General features: G+C 46.1%; 1 protein-coding gene across 4 annotated transcripts in view; it reads right to left on the bottom strand.

Annotated features, from left to right (window-relative positions):
• The window catches only part of ILVBL (ilvB acetolactate synthase like), a 116,597-nt gene that overhangs the window by 21,118 nt on the left and 73,008 nt on the right, over window positions 1-22,471 (bottom strand). For all 4 annotated transcript variants that reach the window (XM_063942963.1, XM_063942965.1, XM_063942964.1 and 1 more), the window contains one exon: window positions 371-442. In XM_063942963.1, coding sequence (XP_063799033.1) covers window positions 371-442 — 72 coding nt within the window. The remainder of the gene's footprint in view (window positions 1-370; window positions 443-22,471) is intronic.

The raw sequence follows: 22,471 nt of genomic DNA, 5'->3' as shown, positions 1-22,471 counted from the left end.
GTGCGTTCTAGACCGACTTGTGTTGTGGTTGGTCATTGTACTTAAGGCGGAATGGAAAAACATACCACCTGCTGTTGTCCAGGAACTTGTGGACTGTTTGCCAAGAAGGGTGTCTGCAGTAATCACTGCATGTGGTGGGCCTAAAAAGTACTGACGTCAATAAAATCTCATTGATCTTTTTGCTTTCAGTGTCCAATCACTTGTGTCCACATAGTTCTGTATGTATGTATGTATATATATATATATATATATATATATATATATATATATAATATTATATACAAGTATGTTAATGTCTGTTCTACGTTCATAACACTGCAATAGAAAATATTAGTTACAAAGCAAATTTTATTTTTAAACTAAAAACTACCTTGTGGCGTGTATATGTATCAAACTCTACAATGCTGTATCCTAATGAACCATCTCCATATATTATCCAAACCTAAAAGGAAAAAAAGGAAAAAAAGAGAAGATTTTTCATGTAAGAATTACTCAACAGTGTATACTGTACAAAAAAAGTGCGAGAGTGTTTTGGAGTGTAATAAAATATATAGCATTTTGTGCACTACACTGCAAGTAGCAGCTATGCATGTACCTACCAATCTCCTTCCTCAATTTTACAAAAAAACAACTGTATTTTACAAATAGAATATATTAAAAGTTACTTTTGGTAGAAAACGAAGGTGCATTACAGTAACGGACTTTTAATAAATACTCCGTCTTCTTCTGAATAATCTATGGCAGTCATTACTATAGGTTAGTTTCCCTACAGATTAGGCAGGAGAGGGGGTGGCAAATTTACTAAGCAGCACTTTTTACAGGTGGATCTTCGGCAGTTTTACCTGCTGGCTTTAATGGGGCAATAATATTAAATACAAAGCCAGACCAGTTTTGCATTTAATTTTATTGCCCATTTCAATCCAGCTGAAAGAAGATGAAATCAAGTTTTAAAAAGCGCTAAGCTATAAACATGTAAGAAACATATAATAGCTTTCTCCGCGTGTATTCCTCTCACCCCACTGCCAGTGAGAATAAAAAAGGGTAGAGAGGGTACAAAATTGTGTTTTAACAGTTTTTTTCACTGGAAAAAAAACAACAGGATTATGAATGATCTCTAATACGGTCTACTTAATTGGGTGGACACACTAAGGGTGATTATATTTTTCTTACGTTAAACTTGATTTTATCTTCTTTCAGTTGTATCTATCTGGAGGGTGTGTTTTGAGAAACCCTCTGAAAATCTTGTGAAAGCTGCTTTGTTTATATTTATTGAGCACTTTTTGTATGTACTCTTGTGTAGATCCTTTGAATCCAGCAGCAGAAACCAGCGAAGACACCGTGGCTTTGAAAGGTGTCACTTAGTAAATTTATCCCAGGTAGTTAAAAATGCCACTCATGATGGCAAGTGTATTTGAGTGACTTCCGAAGATTCCTCAACAAAAACAAACCATCAGCAGACAGAGCTGTATCTAGGTGTGGGGATGTCACTGCCCCTCAGCCTCTGCATGTGGTTTTGTTAGGTGCCTCCAAAAGGGATGCTCCGAGCATGCACCCTGCAACTACGGAGCTGCCTAGACCTACTTCCCAGAGCTGGCAGCCCCGCCCCCTAGGTGCAACATCATGATGTCATGGGGGCGGCATACGGCGTACTGCCGCCCTGTTATGGAGCTGTCAGCTGACAACTAGTTTTGGAAACCTGGTTTAATAAAAAGAATTACAGTCAGTCAGTATAATAATATCCAACTAGTATTCTGTTTGCTTGTCTGACTATGGCCCTACACAGAGAGCTGCCAGCAGGAATGAGAATAGATACTACTCTAGACAGAAAAGGATACTATAATTATATATATATATATATATATATATATATATATATATATATATTTCTTTTTTTTCCGATTCCACAATAGTACATTTATCTTCCATTCTATTAGGGGGACACTGCTAACTTTTCTTTTTTTCTTGCACACAGATGTGTTTACACGTACTCTCCCCTAGTAATACAGTAGCTCTGGAACTTCACCAAGGTTAGCTGTGTTAGCATTAGTGCATATTATCAGTGCCCTCTATACCCCAAGGTTACCAGTGTCCTCCATATGGATTCAGAGAAATACATTTTACAGTAAGTACCAAAAATCCTATTTTCTCAAAGGCTGTCCCTATTGTGAAGGAACTAATTAATTAACTATTTTGGTACCTGTAATACACCAATGACAAAGTGCTTTATATCTATTTCTACAAAATAATAAGCAAGTACCCACCAAACATCGGATACAGAAAGAGCACCAATTATTTTTGCCCTAAGGCTGGTTATGCCTAGGAGGGTGACCGACATGCATTTTTGTGAACCCAACTGCCCTGGGGAAGCAAGCATTGATGTCAACATTCCTAGGGCTGGTCTGAATATCCCCTTTATAGTTCCACCTGCACAGGTTGTCAAAGCCTACTGCTGGTTTACTGAAAAAGCAGAAGTGAGAAGTGACCCCACATTTTTTCCTCTGACTTTGGGACAAGCAGCACTATGCTGTAAATACTAGACAGTGGGGATGCCACACACTTATTTTCTAATTATTTATAAAAAAAATTCAATAGAGGTCTATCCATATACTTTTGTGCATCAAAATCGCTTAGTTGGTCAGAAAATTGTTCACTTTTCCACATATTTGAACAATATCTGACCATTTTAATGTTATTTAGCATTGGCTCAATGATCATTTGTTAGTATCCACTGAACTATAAATGTTTCAACCAGCTACATGCTTGTATTACCATTCAGTTTATGGCCAGCTTAAGGTTCCCCATCTGCCAGTAAAAGTGCAGTTCTATAAGATATGCAAGCTATAACTGCCCCTACTTTGAGGAACATACTCCATTCCTTCATCATTAAATGTATACATCTGTTCCTGTCTGTTAGCCTTAGGGGCAGATTCGATTAAATGCAAGGTGCCACCGGAATAGCTTTGCAGCATGTGGCTCTCACTCATTTCAGCTCGCAGCTAATGGAGGTATGAGCAAAAATGAGCGTATATCTCCTTATGGTAAATTGCTGTTTTGTACCAGCACACAAATTGCAAAGCACCTCACATGTAATTGAATCGACCTCTTAAGTTTGGCATACACTTTACAATTATCTGGCAGATCATGAGCCAGATCTGGCTGGTTGTAATGGAAATCTGGTAATGTATAAGAGTAAAGGACAATCGACCATTTGCTCCCAAACACTGAAAAACAGACAAAAACTGTCGTTCATACAAATTGGTTAAATTTGTGATTTAACCAATTTGTATGAATGACAGGTTTGTCCATTTTCCAGTGTTTAGGAGCAAATGGTCAACTGTCATTTTCTCTCATTCATTACCAGATTTTCATTTAAACCAGCCAGATCTGGCAGATGATCGTTTATCTCAGTCCACGGCTTAGTAAAGTACCAACCAACCTAGTCCTAACTGTACTTTTTCAAACAGAGCCTGTAACATGGCAGTAAGAAGCTAGTTGGCTGGTACTTTATCTCTGTACACTTTATATTTCTCCAAGGCTTGGTTATATATATATATATATATATATATATATATATATATATATATATATATATATATAGGATATAGAAAAAGAGGAAAAATGGCACCCAGGAATTAAAAGTACCCTTATATATAGACTGTTCCTTAACAGGTTTCATGACCAATATTTATAAAGGTTTTTCTTAAAAATATATAACGGACTGTTTTTCATAAAAAAAATGTATTAAAACAACTATACAGAAACATAATCTGTGTCCATCATTATTACATAGACATTAAGATGTAATTTCTCCTACAACGATCCGTCAATAGGATATAAAGGAATGAAGGCAACTTTATGTTGTGTCCTTAATCCTCCTCATAAATGTTCGGAGATAACATCAACAAGAAAATACGGTGACCCAACGCGTTTAGTCTAGGAACTTGACTTCATCAGGGGTGTGTCTTAGATAGCAGTGTCTATCCTAGAGAGTACCAAGCCTAAACCATTGGCCGAGTTGGTTCATACGGGGGTTTCAAAAACATCAATGAGGCGAAAGGTAAAAACATGGATTCGGCCTCGTGGATCTGGTGGCTCAAATTTCATAGAGCTCAAAATAGAAGCACCGTGGATTTTGAGGTGTGTTTAGGATCATTATCCATTTGTAGAAGCCAGCCTCTCTTTAACTTCAACTTTTTCACAGATGGCATCAAGTTAGCGTCCAAAATTTGCTGGAATCTTATTGAATCCATTTTTCCTTCTACTCGTGAAATGTTCCCTGTGCCACTGGCTGCAATACAACCCCAAAGCATGATTGATCCACCCCCATGCTTAACAGTTGGACAGAGGTTCTTTTCATTAAATTCTGTGCCCTTCCTTCTCCAAACGTACCTTTGCTCATTCCGGCCAAAATGTTATATTTTAACCTCATCGGTCCTCAGATCTTTATTCCAAAATGCATCAGGCTTGTCTATATGTTCATTTGCAAACTTCAAACGCTGATTTTTGTGGCGAGGACGTAGAAGAGGTTTTCTTCTGATAACTCTTCCATGAAGACCATATTTGTACAAGTATCTCTTCATAGTGGAATAGTGTACCACAACTCTAGTGTCTGCCAGATCTTCCTGGAGGGATCGTGCAGTCAAACGTGGATTTTGACTTGCTTTTCTCACAATCCTGCGAGCTGTTCTGTCTGATATTTTTCTTGGTCTTCCAGATCTTGCTTTAACTTCCACTGTTCCTGATGACTACCATTTCTTAATTACATTCCGAACAGAGGATATGGGCATCTGATAACGCTTTGCTATCTTCTTATAGCCTTCTCCTGCTTTGTGAGCGTCAACTATTCTCAGTTTCAGTGTTCTACACAACTGCTTAGAGGAACCCATGGTGCTGATTGTTGGAGCAAGGTCAGATGAGTCTGGCCTTTTAAACCTTTGAGATTGACATCACCTGGTCTTTCCAGACGATGATTGAGAACAATCCATGACACTGCCAGGTCTCAGCTGTCCAAAGGGGGCAGTACAAGGTACTAACTCTGCAGGGTGCCCAAACTTTTGCAGACACCATTTGTTTTCTGTTCTTTTGAAAGTGTAAATGATGGAAATAAAATCAAACTTTTTTTGACATGTTATAAGAATGTCTAATCTGTAATTTGATGCCTTTTGGAGATTTTTGTATCTTTCCTTGACTTCTTTTTGCACATTAAAATGAATTTTTGCCTGGGGTGCTCAAACGTTCAAACCCCACTGTATGTATATATTATACACACACACACACACACACACACACACACACACACACACACACACACACACACACACACATATGTATATCCTTAAATACTAGATGCAGGAGAGGCTTTATTTTTCTTAGAATGGTCTTTGTTCAGGTACGGCTTTTGCAACAACACAAACGTTCTAGGTTCTTTCAGGTTCCCCAGATTCCAAACTAGAATCATTTCCATCAGTGTGTGGCAAGTCTCTTTCTGAATGAGAATCCATTACAATCACCTCAGCTTCTGGAAAAAGGACTGGACCTTTTAAACCCTTTTTTTTATCTGCTCATGTACCAAAGCTAGTTACATCTGTAAAAAAAAATAAGATTTTACTCACCGGTAAATCTATTTCTCGTAGTCCGTAGTGGATGCTGGGAACTCCGTAAGGACCATGGGGAATAGACGGGCTCCGCAGGAGACTGGGCACTCTAAAAGAAAGATTAGGTACTATCTGGTGTGCACTGGCTCCTCCCTCTATGCCCCTCCTCCAGACCTCAGTTAGGATACTGTGCCCGGAAGAGCTGACACAATAAGGAAGGATTTTGAATCCCGGGTAAGACTCATACCAGCCACACCAATCACACCGTATAACTCGTGATACTATACCCAGTTAACAGTATGAAATATAACGGAGCCTCTCAACAGATGGCTCAACAATAACCCTTTAGTTAGGCAATAACTATATACAAGTATTGCAGACAATCCGCACTTGGGATGGGCGCCCAGCATCCACTACGGACTACGAGAAATAGATTTACCGGTGAGTAAAATCTTATTTTCTCTGACGTCCTAGTGGATGCTGGGAACTCCGTAAGGACCATGGGGATTATACCAAAGCTCCCAAACGGGTGGGAGAGTGCGGATGACTCTGCAGCACCGAATGAGAGAGCTCAAGGTCCTCCTCAGCCAGGTTATCAAATTTGTAGAATTTAGCAAACGTGTTTGCCCCTGACCAAGTTGCAGCTCGGCAAAGTTGTAAAGCCGAGACCCCTCGGGCAGCCGCCCAAAATGAGCCCACTTTCCTCGTGGAATGGGCTGTTACTGATTTAGGATGCGGCAATCCAGCCGCAGAATGCTCCAGCTGAATTGTGCTACAAATTCAGCGAGCAATAGTCTGCTTAGAAGCAGGAGCACCTATTTTGTTGGGTGCCTACAGGATAAAAAACGAGTCTGTTTTCCTGACTCCAGCCGTCCTGGAAATATAAATTTTTAAGGCCCTGACTACGTCCAGTAACTTGGAATCTTCCAAGTCCCTAGTAGCCGCAGGCACTACAATAGGTTGGTTCAAGTGAAAAGCTGATACCACCTTAGGGAGAAACTGGGGACGAGTCCTCAATTCTGCCCTATCCATGTGGAAAATCAGATAAGGGCTTTTACATGACAAAGCCGCCAATTCTGACACACGCCTGGCCGAAGCCAAGGCCAATAACATGACCACTTTCCACGTGAGATATTTCAAATCCACAGTTTTAAGTGGCTCAAACCAATGTGATTTTAAGAAACTCAACACCACGTTGAGATCCCAAGGTGCCACAGAAGGCACAAAAAAGGGGCTGAATATGTAGCACTCCCTTTACAAATGTCTGAACTCCAGGCAGTGAAGCCAGTTCTTTCTGGAAGAAAATCGACAGAGCCGAAATCTGGACCTTAATGGAACCCAAATTTAGGCCCATAGTCACTCCTGACTGTAGGAAGTGCAGAAAACGACCCAGCTGAAATTCCTCTGTTGGGGCCTTCCTGGCCTCACACCACGCAACATATTTTCGCCAAATACGGTGATAATGGTTTGCGGTTACTTCTTTCCTGGCTTTTATCAGCGTAGGAATAACTTCCTCCAGAATGCCCTTTTGCTTTAGGATCCGGAATTCAACCGCCATGCCGTCCAACGCAGCCGCGGTAAGTCTTGGAACAGACAGGGCCCCTGCTGTAGCAGATCCTGTCTGAGCGGTAGAGGCCATGGGTCCTCTGATATTATTTCTTGAAGTTCTGGGTACCAAGCTCTTCTTGGCCCATCCGGAACCACGAGTATCGTTCTTACTCCTCGTTTTCTTATTATTCTCAGTACCTTTGGTATGAGAGGCAGAGGAGGGAATACATAAACCGACTGGTACACCCACGGTGTCACTAGAGCGTCCACAGCTATTGCCTGAGGGTCCCTTGACCTGGCGCAATATCTAGTTTTTTTGTTTAGGCGGGACGCCATCATGTCCACCTGTGGCCTTTCCCAACGGTTTACCAACAGTTGGAAGACTTCTGGATGAAGTCTCCACTCTCCCGGGTGTCGGTCGTGTCTGCTAAGGAAGTCTGCTTCCCAGTTGTCCACTCCCGGAATGAACACTGCTGACGGTGCTAAGACATGATTTTCCGCCCATCGGAGAATCCTTGTGGCTTCTGCCATCGCCATCCTGCTTCTTGTGCCGCCCTGTCGGTTTACATGGGCGACTGCCGTAATGTTGTCTGATTGGATCAGTACCAGCTGGTTTTGAAGCAGAGGCCTTGCCAGACTTAGGGCATTGTAAATGGCCCTCAGTTCCAGAATATTTATGTGTAGGGACGACTCCTGACTTGACCAAAGTCCTTGGAAATTTCTTCCCTGTGTGACTGCCCCCCAGCCTCGAAGGCTGGCATCCGTGGTTACCAGGACCCAGTCCTGTATGCCGAATCTGCGGCCCTCTTGAAGATGAGCACTCTGCAGCCGCCACAGTAGAGATACCCTGGTCCTTGGAGACAGGGTTATCAGCCGATGCATCTGAAGATGCGATTCCGACCACTTGTCCAAGAGGTCCCACTGAAAGGTTCTTGCATGGAACCTGCCGAATGGAATTTTGCTTCGTAAGAAGCTACCATTTTTCCCAGGACTCGTGTGCAGTGATGCAATGATACCTGTTTTGGTTTCAGGAGGTCTCTGACTAGAGATGACAGCTCCTTGGCTTTCTCCTGCGGGAGAAACACTTTTTTCTGTTCTGTGTCCAGAACCATCCCCAGGAACAGCAGGCGTGTGGTAGGAACCAGCTGTGACTTTGGAATGTATAGAATCCATCCGTGCTGTTGTAGCACTTCCCGAGATAGTGCTACTTCCGACCAACAACTGCTCCATGGACCTCGCCTTTATAAGGAGATCGTCCAAGTACGGGATAATTAAAAACTCCCTTTTTTCGAAGGAGTATCATCATTTCTGCCATTACCTTGGTAAAGACCCTCGGTGCCGTGGACAGTCCAAACGGCAGTGTTTGGAATTGGTAATGGCAATCCTGTACCACAAATCTGAGGTACTCCTGGTGAGGATGGTAAATGGGGACATGTAGGTAAGCATCCTTGATGTCCAGGGATACCATGTAATCCCCCTCCTCCAGGCTTGCAATAACCGCCCTGAGCGATTCCATCTTGAACTTGAATTTTTTTATGTATGTGTTCAAGGACTTCAAATTTAAAATGGGTCTCACCGAACCGTCCGGTTTCGGTACCACAAACAGTGTGGAATAGTAACCCCGTCCTTGTTGAAGTAGGGGCACCTTGACTATCACCTGCTGGGAATACAGCTTGTGAATTGCCTCTAGCACAGCCTCCCTGCCTGAGGGAGTTGTCGGCAAGGCAGATTTGAGGAAACGGCGGGGGGGAGACGGCTCGAATTCCAGCCTGTACCCCTGAGATACTACTTGAAGGATCCAGGGATCCACCTGTGAGCGAGCCCACTGATCGCTGAAATTTTTGAGGCGGCCCCCCACCGTACCTGGCTACGCCTGTGGAGCCCCCGCGTCATGCGGTGGACTCAGAGGAAGCGGGGGAAGAATTTTGATTCTGGGAACTGGCTGACTGGTGCAGCTTTTTCACTCTTCCCTCGTCTCTGTGCAGAAAGGAAGCGCCTTTGACCCGCTTGCTTTTCTGAAGCCAAAATGACTGTACCTGATAATACAGTGCTTTCTTAGGCTGTGAGGAAACCTGAGGTAAAAATTTTTCTTCCCAGCTGTTGCTGTGGATACGAGGTCCCAGAGACCATCCCCAAACAATTCCTCACCCTTATAAGGCTCTATGTGCCTTTTAAAGTCAGCATCACCTGTCCAGTGCCGGGTCTCTAATACCCTCCTGACAGAATGGACATTGCATTAATTCAGGATGCCAGCCGGCAAAATATCCCTCTGTGCATCCCTCATATATAAGACGACGTCTTATGTTCGCAAAATAGTATCCCTGTTTGACAGGGTTACAGACCACGCTGCAGCAGCACTATCTGCAGGTCTCAGTCTAGTACCTGAGTGTGTAAATACAGACTTCAGGATAGCCTCCTGCTTTTTATCAGCAGGTACCTTCAAAGTGGCCGTATCCTAAGACGGCAGTGCCACCTTTTTTGACAAACGTGTGAGCGCCTTATCCACCCTAGGGGATATCTCCCAGCGTAACTTATCCTCTGGCGGGAAAAGGTACGCCATCAGTAACTTTTTAGAAATTACCAGTTTCTTATCGGGGGAACCCACGCTTTTTCACACTTCATTCACTCATTTGATGGGGGAACAAAACACTGCCTGCTTTTTCTCCCCAAACATAAAACCCTTTTTTAGTGGTACTTGGGTTAATGTCAGAAATGTGTAACACATTTTTTATTGCCGGGATCATGTAACGGATGTTCCTAGTGGATTGTGTATATGTCTCAACCTCGTCGACACTGGAGTCAGACTCCGTGTCGACATCTGTGTCTGCCATCTAAGGGAGCGGGCGTTTTTGAGCCCCTGATGGCCTTTGAGACGCCTGGGCAGGAGCGGGCTGAGAAGCCGGCTGTCCCATAGCTGTTACGTCATCCAGCCTTTTATGTAAGGAGTTGACACTGTCGGTTAATACCTTCCACCTATCCATCCACTCTGGTGTCGGCCCACAGGGGGCGACATCCCATTTATCGGCATTTGCTCCGCCTCCACATAAGCCTCCTCATCAAACATGTCGACACAGCCGTACCGACACACCGCACACACACAGGGAATGCTCTGACTGAGGCCAGGACCCCACACAGCCTTTGGGGAGACAGAGAGAGAGTATGCCAGCACACACCAGAGCGCTATATAATGTAGGGATAAACACTATCACTGAGTGAATTTTCCCCAATAGCTGCTTGTATAAACAATATTGCGCCTAAATTTAGTGCCCCCCCTCTCTTTTTAACCCTTTGAGCCTGAAAACTACAGGGGAGAGCCTGGGGAGCTGTCTTCCAGCTACACTGTGAAGAGAAAATGGCGCCAGTGTGCCGAGGGAGATAGCTCCGCCCCTTTTTCGCGGACTTTTCTCCCGCTTTTTTATGGATTCTGGCAGGGGTAATTATCACATATATAGCCTCTGGGGCTATATATTGTGATTATTTTGCCAGCCAAGGTGTTTTTATTGCTGCTCAGGGCGCCCCCCCCCCAGCGCCCTGCACCTTCAGTGACCGGAGTGTGAAGTGTGTATGAGGAGCAATGGCGCACAGCTGCAGTGCTGTGCGCTACCTTGGTGAAGACTGAAGTCTTCTGCCGCCGATTTTCCGGACCATCTTCATGCTTCTGGCTCTGTAAGGGGGACGGCGGCGCGGCTCCGGGAACGAACACAAAGGACGGGTCCTGCGGTCGATCCCTCTGGAGCTAATGGTGTCCAGTAGCCTAAGAAGCCCAAGCTAGCTGCAAGCAGGTAGGTTCGCTTCTTCTCCCCTTAGTCCCTCGTTGCAGTGAGCCTGTTGCCAGCAGGTCTCACTGTAAAATAAAAAACCTAACATATACTTTCTTTCTAGGAGCTCAGGAGAGCCCCTAGTGTGCATCCAGCTCGGCCGGGCACAGAAATCTAACTGAGGTCTGGAGGGGGGGCATAGAGGGAGGAGCCAGTGCACACCAGATAGTACCTAATCTTTCTTTTAGAGTGCCCAGTCTCCTGCGGAGCCCGTCTATTCCCCATGGTCCTTACGGAGTTCCCAGCATCCACTAGGACGTCAGAGAAATAGGATTTTGATACCTACCGGTAAATTTGCTCATAGTCCATAAGGGACATTGGGGAACACATTAGTACGATGGGGTATAGACGGGTCCAAAGGAGCCAGTGCACTTTAAGTTTCTTCAACTGGATGTGCTGGCTCCTCCACTCTTTGCCCCCTCCCACAGGCAGTTATAGGTAAAACAGTGCCTGAAGGAGAAATGACATACTTGAGAGAAGGAACATAACAATAAGTGTGGTGAGATTTACGCACCAGCACATCATAACATAACCGGTCCAGCAACGGCTGGCAACAGGAACAGCAACAGCTGAACAGGTAACACAGAACAGAAAACCTGCAGAAAGTCACCGCATAGAGGCGGGCACCCAATATCCCTTATGGACTAGCATCCATAAGCGATATTGGGGACACATTAGTATGATGGGGATGTCCCAAAGCTTCCAGAACGGGCGGGAACGTGCAGAGACAACTGCAGCACCGCCTGCCCCAGCTGGGTATCCTCTTTGGCCAGGGTATCGAACTTGTAGAACTTCACAAAGGTGTTCTTCCCCGACCAGGTAGCAGCTCGGCACAGTTGCAGGCCCAAGACTCCACGGGCAGTCGCTCAGGAAGACCCCACCGAACTTGTAGAGTGGGCCTTCAGAGACTGTGGAACAGGTAAGGCTGCCGACATATAGGCCTGTTGAATAGTGAGCCTAATCCAACGAGCAATGGACTGCTTTGAAGCAGGGCAACCCTTTTTCTGCGCATCATACAGCACGAACAAGGAATCCGTCTTTCTGACACGAGCCGTCCTCTTGATAAAGCTCTTCAAGGCTCACACCGCATCCAATGCCTCCAGAGGGGCAGAAGTGCCAGAACTGGACGGAATCACAATAGGTTGATTCAAGTGAAACGCGGAGACCACCTTCGCCAGGAACTGCTGTCTGGTCCTGAGCTCCGCTCTGTTCTCATAAATGACGAAGTATGGACTTTTACACGATAAGGCCCCCAATTCTGAGACACACCTAGCAGAAGCCAGGGTCAGTAACATCACTGTCTTCCATGTGAGGTACTTATCTTCTACCGTCGTCAGAGGTTCAAACCAGGAGGACTGTAGAAATCTTAACACCACATCCAAATCCCAAGGTTCCGTAGGCAGCACAAACGGATGTTGTATGTAAAGCACACCTTGCAAGAAGGTCTGGACTTCTGGCAACATAGCTAACTTCTTCTGGAAGAAGATCAAAAGAGCTGAAATCTGGACCTTAATGTATCCCAGATGTAAGCCTTTATCCACTCCAGCCTGCAGGAAACAAAAGGAATCTTCCCAAGTGGAACTCTGCAGACGGATAAGTGCGTTCCTCACACCAGGAGATAGATCTCCGCCAGATATGATGATAGTGTTTTGACGTCACGGGTTTCCTGGCTTGCACCATAGTAGCAATGACTTTTTTGGAAAGACCTTTGTGAGCTAGAATGTTCCGCTCAACTTCCATGCCGTCAAATGAAGCCGCCGTAAGTCCGGTAAAACGAACGGTCCTTGCTGAAGATCCTTTCTTACTGGCAGAGGCCAAGGGTCTTCTACGGACATGTCCAGAAGAGCCGCGTACCATACTCTCTGGTGCCAATCCGGGGCAATCAGGATTGCCTGTACTCCCTGATGCCTGATTCTCTTGAGCACCCTTGAAATCAACGGAATCGGGGGAAATAGGTAGACCAGCTGGTAAGGCCATGGCGATGTCAGCGCATTCACTGCGCTCGCCTGAGGGTCTCTGGTTCGCGAGCAATAGCAGCAAAGTTTCTTGTTGAGGCGTGACGCCATCAAATCGATCTGGGGGCAAACTCACCTGTCAATGATCTGCTGAAACACCTGAGGGTGTAATCTCCACTCCCCTGGGTGAAGATCGTGGTGACTCAGGAAGTCCGCTTCCCAGTTGTCCACTCCTGGGATGAAGATTGTGGAAAGTGCTCTTGCATTTCTTTCTGATCAGAGGAGTATTCTTGAAACCTCTCGCATGCAGGCTCTGCTTTTTGTCCCTCCTTGTCGACTGATCTACGCCACCGCTGTGGCGCTGTTCGACTGAATCTGGATTGTCCGATCCCGGAGCAGAGGGAAAGCCTGAATCAGAGCATTGTAGATAGCCCGAAGTTCCAGCATGTTGTGGATCGGAAGCAGGGCCTCTTGGGCAGACCACCTGCCTTGGAACTACGCCCCCTGGGTGACAGCTCCCCATCCTCTCAGACTCGCATCCGTTGTGAGGAGGATCCAATCCTAAATCCCAAAGTGTTGACCTTCCAGCAGATTGGAAGACTGTAGCCACCAGAGGAGTGAAATCCTGGCCTGGGGTGACAGCTGAATCATCCGGTGCATCTGAAGATGGGAACCGGACCACTTGTTCATGATGTCCAATTGAAAGGGTCTGGCATGGAATCTTTCATACTGTATCGCCTCATATGAGGCCACCATCTTTCCCAACAATTTTATGCAAAGATTAATGGATACTCGAGCAGGTTGGAGAACTATGCGAACCATTTCTTGGAGTGTTCTCGCTTTGTCCTCTGGGAGGAACTCTTTCTGCACTACAGTATCCAGTAGCATTCCCAGAAACTGAGATGGCTCCAGGTTGGAATTTCATAGATTGAGGACCCACCCGTCGTGAGACAGAAGTTGGATAGTACGATCTATAAGGAGCAGTAGAAGCTCCCTGGAACTCGCCTATATCAGGAGATCGTCCAGGTAAGGAACCACGTTAACACCCTGGACCCTGAGCTGAAACATCATTTCCGCCATCACCTTTGTGAACACCCTCGGAGCTGTAGACAGGCCAAAGGGTAACGCCTGGAACTGGTAGTGATCGTTCAGCAGGGCGAACATCAGATAGGCTTGATGAGGAGGCCAAATTGGGATATGGAGGTAGGCGTCCTTGATATCCAGGGACAGTAGGAATTCCTGTTGTTCTAGGCCTGCGATCACCGCCCTCAAAGATTCCATCTTGAATTTGAAAACCTTCAGGTAAGGATTCAAGGACTTTAGACTCAAAATGGGTCTCAGAGACTCGTCTGGTTTTGGCACTACGAACAGACTGGAGTAGTAACCTTGTCCTTGCTGTTGCAGGGGTACTGGAACAATGACCTGGGACTGGACCAACTTTTCGATGGTCAATAGTAGCGTAACACAAATATTTTCCAAAGCTGGTAGGCTTGATTTGATAAATCGTTGGGGAGGAGCACCATCAAACTTTAGCTTGTAACCCTGAGAGATAAGGTCCCTTACCCAGGCATCCTGGCAGGAATCGTCCCTGATGTGGCTCTAGTGACGTAACCGAGCTCCCACCAAGAGATCCCCTCGGGGTGGGTGGGCACCATCATGCTGAAGTTTTTTCAGAAGCTGAACTGGTGCTCTGTACATGAGAGCCAGCAACGGCTGATTTCTTAGGCTTAACTCTGGTGCCTCGAGTTGTGTCGGAGGCCCCTCTGGCTCTAGATCGAAATCTGGAGGACCGAAAGGACTGAGTAGACGGTCCCGGGTAGGTACGTCTAGCAGGCGGAGCCCCTGAGAGAAGAAACGTGAATTTCCCAGCAGTAGCTTTGGAGATCAATGCGTCCAATTTGCCTCCGAAGAGCCATTCACCTGTGAAGGGAAGAGATTCCACATTACGTTTGGAGTCAGCGTCTGCAATCCACTGATGCAACCATATGGCTCTACGTGCTGACACAGCCATAGCAGTGGTCCTAGCATTAATATTGCCAATCTCTTTAAGGGAGTCACAGAGGACTCTTGCCATGTCCTGAATGTATTTTAGGAAAGTTACAGTCGTAACTAAGGTCATATCACCTGAAAGACCCTCCTGAATATGAACAGCCAACGTATGAATTGCATATGTCATCCAGCAAACTGTAATGACCGGTCTTTGAGCTACATCTGCAGCAGTGTAGATAGATTTCAGAGTGGTCTCAATTTTCCTATCGGCCGGGTCCTTTACCATAAAGGAGCCCGGAGCTGGGAGCACCACCTTTTTAGAGAGGCGAGAGACTGAGACGTCTACTGCTGGAGATTCTTCCCAGAATTTCCTGCCTTCAGGGGCAAAGGGGAAGGTATGCAAAAACCTTTTGGACACCTGATATTTTTTATCTGGATTTTTCCAGGCTAATTTAAATAAATCATCCAATCCCTTGGAATCAGGAAATGTGACTGTCAGTTTGTCTTGCGGGAGAAAAAACGACTGCTGATTAGTAGCATCCTCCAGGGGGGAGCTTTAACACATCCTGTATAGCCAATATGAGGGGTACAATACCCTGTGTAGGGGTGGAATCCCCACTAATGGGATACACATCATCCCCATCATCCTGTACATCATCATTATTATCTGATAGGATTGCAGGTAAAATAGGATTTTAATAACTACCGGTAAATCCTTTTCTCTTAGTCCGTAGAGGATGCTGGGGACTCCGAAAGGACCATGGGGTATAGACGGGATCCGCAGGAGACATGGGCACACTAGAAGACTTTGAATGGGTGTGAACTGGCTCCTCCCTCTATGCCACTCCTCCAGACTCCAGTTAGAGAACTGTGCCCAGGGAGACGGACATTTTGAGGAAAGAATTTATTGTTTAAACACAGTGAGTGTCATACCAGCTCACACCTCGAACATGCCGCAGAACGTGGCATTCAATAGAACACCAGCCAACGGCATGAAAAATACACAGCCACATGCTGAAAGAATATGTAACACAACTGGTGTGTCAACACAACCAATAATAAGATACCGCATGCCATGGCATGAACAACATGATTTAACAGCCTGACTGAAAAGAAACACCACAAGAGTGTAACCATAACCAATAACTGCATATACAGTACGCACAGGGACGGGCGCCCAGCATCCTCTACGGACTAAGAGAAAAGGATTTACCGGTAGGTATTAAAATCATATTTTCTCACACATCCTAGAGGATGCTGGGGACTCCGTAAGGACCATGGGGTTTATACCAAAGCTCCAGACCGGGTGGGAGAGTGCGGACGACTCTGCAGCACAGATTGAGCAAACATGAGGTCCTCATCAGCCAGGGTATCAAACTTGTAGAACTTAGCAAAAGTGTTTGAACCCGACTAAGTAGACGCTCGGCAAAGTTGAACCGCCGAGACTCCTTGGGCATTTGCCCAAGAAGAGCCCATCTTCCTAGAAGAATGGGTCTCCACCGACTTCGGTAATGGCAATCCAGCCGTAGAACGAGCATGCCGAATCGTATCACGGATCTAGCGTGCAACAGACTGCATAGAAACAGGCGCCCTAATTTTGCTGGGAGCATACAGGACAAACAGAGCCTCTGTTTCCCCAATCTGAGCCGAGCTGGCAACATAAATATTCAAAGCCCTGACTACATCGAGAGACTTTGAATCAGCCCATGCTTAAGTAACCACAGGCATCAAATAGGCTGGTTTCTGGAAATCACAGAAACCACTTTTGGCAGAACTATTTTCTGAGTTCTCAATTCCGCTCTATCCACATGGAAGATCAAATAGGGGCTCTTGTGAGACAAAGCCGCTACTTCCGACACCCGCCTTGCGGATGCCAAGGCCAACAACATGACCACTTTCCAAGAGAGAAATTTTAACACAACCTTTCATAAAGGTTCCAACCAGTGTGACATAAGAAAACTGCAACACCACGTTAAGGACCCATGGTGCCAGCGGGGGCACAAACGGAGGTTGGATGTGCAGCACTCCTTTCACAAAAGTCTGAACATCCGTAAAATTTTATAAGGCCGAACACCGCACTGAAATGGAGCCTAACATTAGGCCAGCATCCACACCTGCTTGCAAAGAATGGAGTAAAACGACTCAGCTGAATTCTTCCGTAGGAGCCTTCCAGGATTCACACCAAGACACCTACTTCCTCCAAATATGGAGGTAAAGCTTCACCGTTACTCCTTTCCTAGCTCGAAGCAAAGTGGGAATGACTTCACCGGAAATACTCTTTCGGGCTAGGATACGGCGTACAAACGCCCTGTCGTCAAACGCAGCCGCGGTAAGTCTTGATACACGCCCAGTCCCTGCTGCAACAGGTCCTTTCGTAGAAGAAAAAGGCTATGGATCTTCTATGAGTAAGTCTTGAAGATCTGGATACCAAGCCCTCCTTGACTAGACCGGAACAATGAGGATCGCCTGAACCTTTGTTCTTCTTATGTGTATCACCTTAGGAAAGAGTGAAAGTGAAGGGGACACATAGACCGACTGAAAACACCCAAGGTGTCACGAGGGCGTCCACTGCTATAGCTTAAGTGTCCCTTGACCTGGAACAATATCCCTGAGGTCTCTCGTTGAGGCGAGACGCCATCATGTCCAATTGAGGCACTCCTCAAAGACTTGTCACTTCTGTGAAAACTTCTCGATGATGACTGCATTTCTCCCGGATGGAGATCGCGTCTGCAGAGGTAATCTATTTCTCCGTCGTCTACAGCCGGAACGAAGACTGCTAATATAGCGTTTACCTGCCTTTCCGCCCAGCAGAAAACTTTTGCGGCTTCTGCCATTGCAGCTTTGCTCCTTGTTCCGCCCTAGCGGCTTACTTACGCCACTGCTGTCAAGTCGTCCGACAGAATTAACACAGGCAGATCACGAAGATGTTCGTTGAAAAAAGCTCTTAATTCAAGAACGTTTATTGCAGACAAGCTTCCCAGCTTGACCTTTTCCCCTGGAAATACTTCCCTTGGAAAGACTGCTCCCCAGCCTCGGAGACCTGCATGCATGGACACCAGGATCTAATCCTGGATCCCGAACCTTCGTCCCTCTAGGAGGTGAGAACTGTGCAGACACCACAGGAGCGATATCCTGGTCCTTAGGATTATTTTCCGGTGCATGTGCAGGTGAGACCCGGACCACATGTCCAACTGGTCCCGTGAAAATCACTCTGGCATTTAACCTGCTCACCGAAAAGGCCTCTAAGGTCGCAACCATCTTCTTCATCAACGGAACATATTGATGGGTTGTCACTGCAAATCTGATCCGACTCTGGATCCTCAGATCTCTTTCCACAGGAAAAAACAAACTTTCAACCGTTCAGTATCTAAACGTATACCCACCTCCGACATCTGCGTCGGTGGGAACAACAGCCATTTTCTGTGTTGAAGAACTGTCAGAGAGAAACATCGATTTGTACCACTTGTTTCTTGACCTCGCCGTAGTCAGGAGAGCGTCTCAGTACATAATAATAATGGCTCTTACTATTGAAGGAAAACCATCATACTGCCATCACTCCGGTGAAATGGCAAAGACAATCCTGGATAGCAAACCAAGGTAAGCTTAATGCGGATGAAACCGCATTTAAACCCACTGTCTTCTTTTACGTATTGGAGATCCCTGGCCTGAGAGATTCCATCCTGTAGTTCAACTTCTTAAGTAGAAATCTTTTTTTTTTGACAGGGACAGCAGGACAATGTCCTGATCCTGACGCAACTCTGGTATGGCGTCGCATACTACCTCCCCTTCCAGAGGAGAATCGTTAAGATCTATTTGAAAAATCAGTGAGGGGAATCATCTGTAAACTCCAGTATTTCCCCCTTTGGATTCTATTATGAACCCACTGGTCCAAGTCCATTCCAGGACTGACTGAAGAGTATTAGACGAGTTCCCACCGGTGTGGGCTCCAGCAAGATGGACCCAGCGACATGCGGTGGATGTGGTAGAAACAGAAGATGATATCTGCTTCTGCGAACCTGAAAAGGCTGCAGACCTCTTACCTTTTCACCTTCCACTATCTGCAAAGAAAGGGAAAAAAGAACGGTATCCAACTGGTTAAAATGACTGCATCCCACAAAAGGATGCGTCATCAACCGTTGTGAGGGAACCTATCACACGAAGGTAGACTTACCAGTGGTATCTGCCGAGAGTAACTTAACCAAACACCGGTTACACCTTCATAGGGAAAATACTCCAGTATTTCTCGGAGTCAGCCTCAGCATGCCCTTGGTGAATTCACAACGCCCTCCCAGTCGAGAGGGCCATGGAAGTGGCCTGTGCACCCAAGAGTCCCATACCTCCTGTAGTCGCACGGCAGCCTGCCGCAATGTTATAGAGAAGACCCAACATAAGAAACATCCTCTCTCTCTCTAGGGTAATTCTATCGGATGCCAAGGTAACCGACCCTTTCTGAATACAAGCACTCCCCCATGCGTATGTAATGCAAATATCATCAAAGCATATAATTAAAATATCACTTCGCTTCCTGTATACGATCCTTTGTGACAGGGCCCCGTGCAGACCAGGGGTTGACTTTCACATTATTCTATCCGCGGCGGGAAAAGAATAAACACTTGTGAGGATCTGAGACCATCTCGTCACGGCTGACCTAGAGCTTTATCAACAGGGCAACCAGCACATGAGAAGGAATAATTTTACTTCAGCATTCATTAGAAATTGTAATATGAATATACATATTTTAATACACATATACACACATATCCTATATACATATAAGTATTTTGTCCGGAACCGCAGGGTCCCTAGTGACATTAATGTGTTCAAATGTGTAAGACCATGTAGTGAATGCCCAAGTTGAGGATCTAACCAGGAAACCTTATGGTCAACATAAAACATAGTATTCGTCGCCAACAGGGAGTAGTAACCAGGCAAAATATCATTCTTGCGACCCCGAGGGGTCCGAGGGAAGTATATACATAGTTTTAATATCACTCCCCCACAAATACAACCACGACTGTGCTCGAGCTACAGGCCCATGGAACCGTACTATATATATATATATATATATATATATATATATATATATATATATATATATATATATATACACACACACACACACACACACACACACACACAGGTATAGGTTAGTTACATCATGTTAATTTACCCAGTAATAACAGTCTCCCGTACAGTGTTTACTTTTGAAAAAGCACACAACTACCGACCTGCTCACACTTCATCTACTGAATCAAGTACCATCAGGAGTCGGCAATGGGGATTCCCATAGCTGTTTGCGGCAGAGCACTCACACGTCGACACGTGTACTAAAAAGCTATAATGGGTATATCTGACAGGGAAAACACAGACACTTATTTACAACTCATTGACTACACGCACATTATAGAATATAGTGCTACAGTTTTTCACCTATATTGCACTAAAATCACTGTGCCCCCCTTCGGTTTACACTGCTAGCTGTCTAACAGTGCTTTGGTGGGGACAGCGTCTCTGTGAGGAGAAAATGGCGCTGTATCGAGTTGCGAGGGCTAAGCCACGCCCCCTTCTCGGCGCGCTTCAGCCACGCTATTATTTTATATTTTTATACTGGCGGGGGTCCGTATACAGTGCCTATGCACTGTATACATCTCTTGCCAGGCTCATTGGAGAGGTATATTGCTGCCCAGGGCGCCCCCCCTGCGCCCATCCCCCTTGTAGTGCCGTTGGTGTGTGGGAGCAATGGCGCGCAGCGCGACCGCTGCGCGGTACCTCTGAGACTCTGAAGTCTTCTGCCGTCACTGAAGTCTTCTGTTCTTCTAATACTCACCCGGCTTCTTTCTTCAGGCTTCTGTGAGGGGGGTGACGGCGCGGCTCCGGGAACAAGCAGCTAGGCGCACCGAGTGATCGAACCCTCTGGAGCTAATGGTGTCCAGTAGCCTAAGAAGCAGAGCCCTTAACTCAGAAGAAGTAGGTCTGACTTCTCTCCCTTCACTCCCACGAAGCAGAGAGCCTGTAGTCAGCAGGTCTCTCTGAAAATAAAAAACCTAAAATAAACTCAGTAGAGCTCCCCTAGTGTGTGTCCAGTCTCTTCTGGGCACAGAATCTAAATGGAGTCTGGAGGAGGGGCATAGAGGGAGGAGCCAGTTCACACCCATTCAAAGTCTTATAGTGTGCCCATGCGGATCCCGTCTATACCCCATGGTCCTTACGGAGTCCCCAGCATCCTCTAGGACGTCTGAGAAAGCAAGTTTTTGTGCACCTGTAGTAGACGTGGGGGATGGGGAACATCAGCCTTGGCAGCTAGGTTAGGTACTGCTTGTTGTAGTTCTTGTGTTTTAGTGGCAATGGCAGTGAGTCGAGATGACATATCAGACATCATAGTTTTCATAACCCCCAGCCAGGAGGGCTCGTGACTGTCCCCCACATTGTCAGCATTTTGTGATGACTGACTACACTGCTCACATGAGATGGAGTCAGATGAAATAGGGGAAAATCTGGCATTACATACACTGCATAACTTCTGTTTCACCATTATGAGATACAATACACATACAACACAGACTTAATACAATGCAAGCCTGCCCTATTGCATGTGAGAGGAAAAACAGAAGAGAGGACACCAGCGCACCCAACGCTGCACTGCCCCAGTGAGACTGTCCTAATTTTATGTAGTAATATATAACAGTTATACTGCTGTACATAAAATTCCAAAGAGGAATGTAACTGTGCACTAATAGCGTCTCTCCCTCTCTACACCTGGTACCAGTGATCCTGTGACCGTTTTGAGGAGCTGTATGAGGCTGCTGCTGCTTAGGCAGAGGAAGGCGCCAAAATGCAGCGGAGTCCGCTCTGATGTAGCTCCGTCCCCCGCCATGGCGCCGAAGCTACTAATAAGTTTTATACTGGCTATGTCTCCACAGGCTGTGTAGTGGCTCGCACACCTCCCGCCAGTCTCACGTAGGGGCACCCGCGGGTCCCCCCCAGGAGGGACTCGTACGCCTCACCCATGTTTCTGCCGCACAATAAACCGGGGGGCCCCCCTAGCGGGGCCCCCGGTTTGTACTCACCACGACGATCACCTTCAGGCTCTGTCAGGGGTGTGCGGCAAGCTGCGGCTGAGACAGCTAAGGCGCAGTGCCCCGCTGAACAAACAGCCCCTCAGGACAGTGGTTCTGCAGCGGAGATGCGGCTCAGCACCTCATGAGGCCGGTGATCGTCTCCCCCCCTAACGCCCACGGTGCATGTATGCTGTTGCCCAACCAGCATATCGAAATAAGTAAAAGTTTAAATGAAATTGAAGAAAAACTCTGGAGCTTGCACAGTGTGCATCCTCTCCTGAGGGCACTTTTTTCTAAACTGCTTGTGGGAGGGGGCATAGAGGGGAGGAGCCAGCACACCCAGTTGAAGAAATTTAAAGTGCACTGGCTCCTTTGGACCCGTCTATAGCCCATCGTACTAATGTGTTCCCCAATATCCCTTATGGATGCTAGAGAAAAACAATCTACTGCATTATGATCTATCCTTGTCCAGACTTTACATAAAGTGTTCCCTTAATTCATTAGCTTTA

This window comes from Pseudophryne corroboree, chromosome 10, assembly GCF_028390025.1.
Source record: "Pseudophryne corroboree isolate aPseCor3 chromosome 10, aPseCor3.hap2, whole genome shotgun sequence".
Lineage (NCBI taxonomy): Eukaryota > Metazoa > Chordata > Amphibia > Anura > Myobatrachidae > Pseudophryne > Pseudophryne corroboree.
Note: the sequence above shows the minus strand (reverse complement) of the source record. Positions and strands in the feature narration are given on the sequence as shown.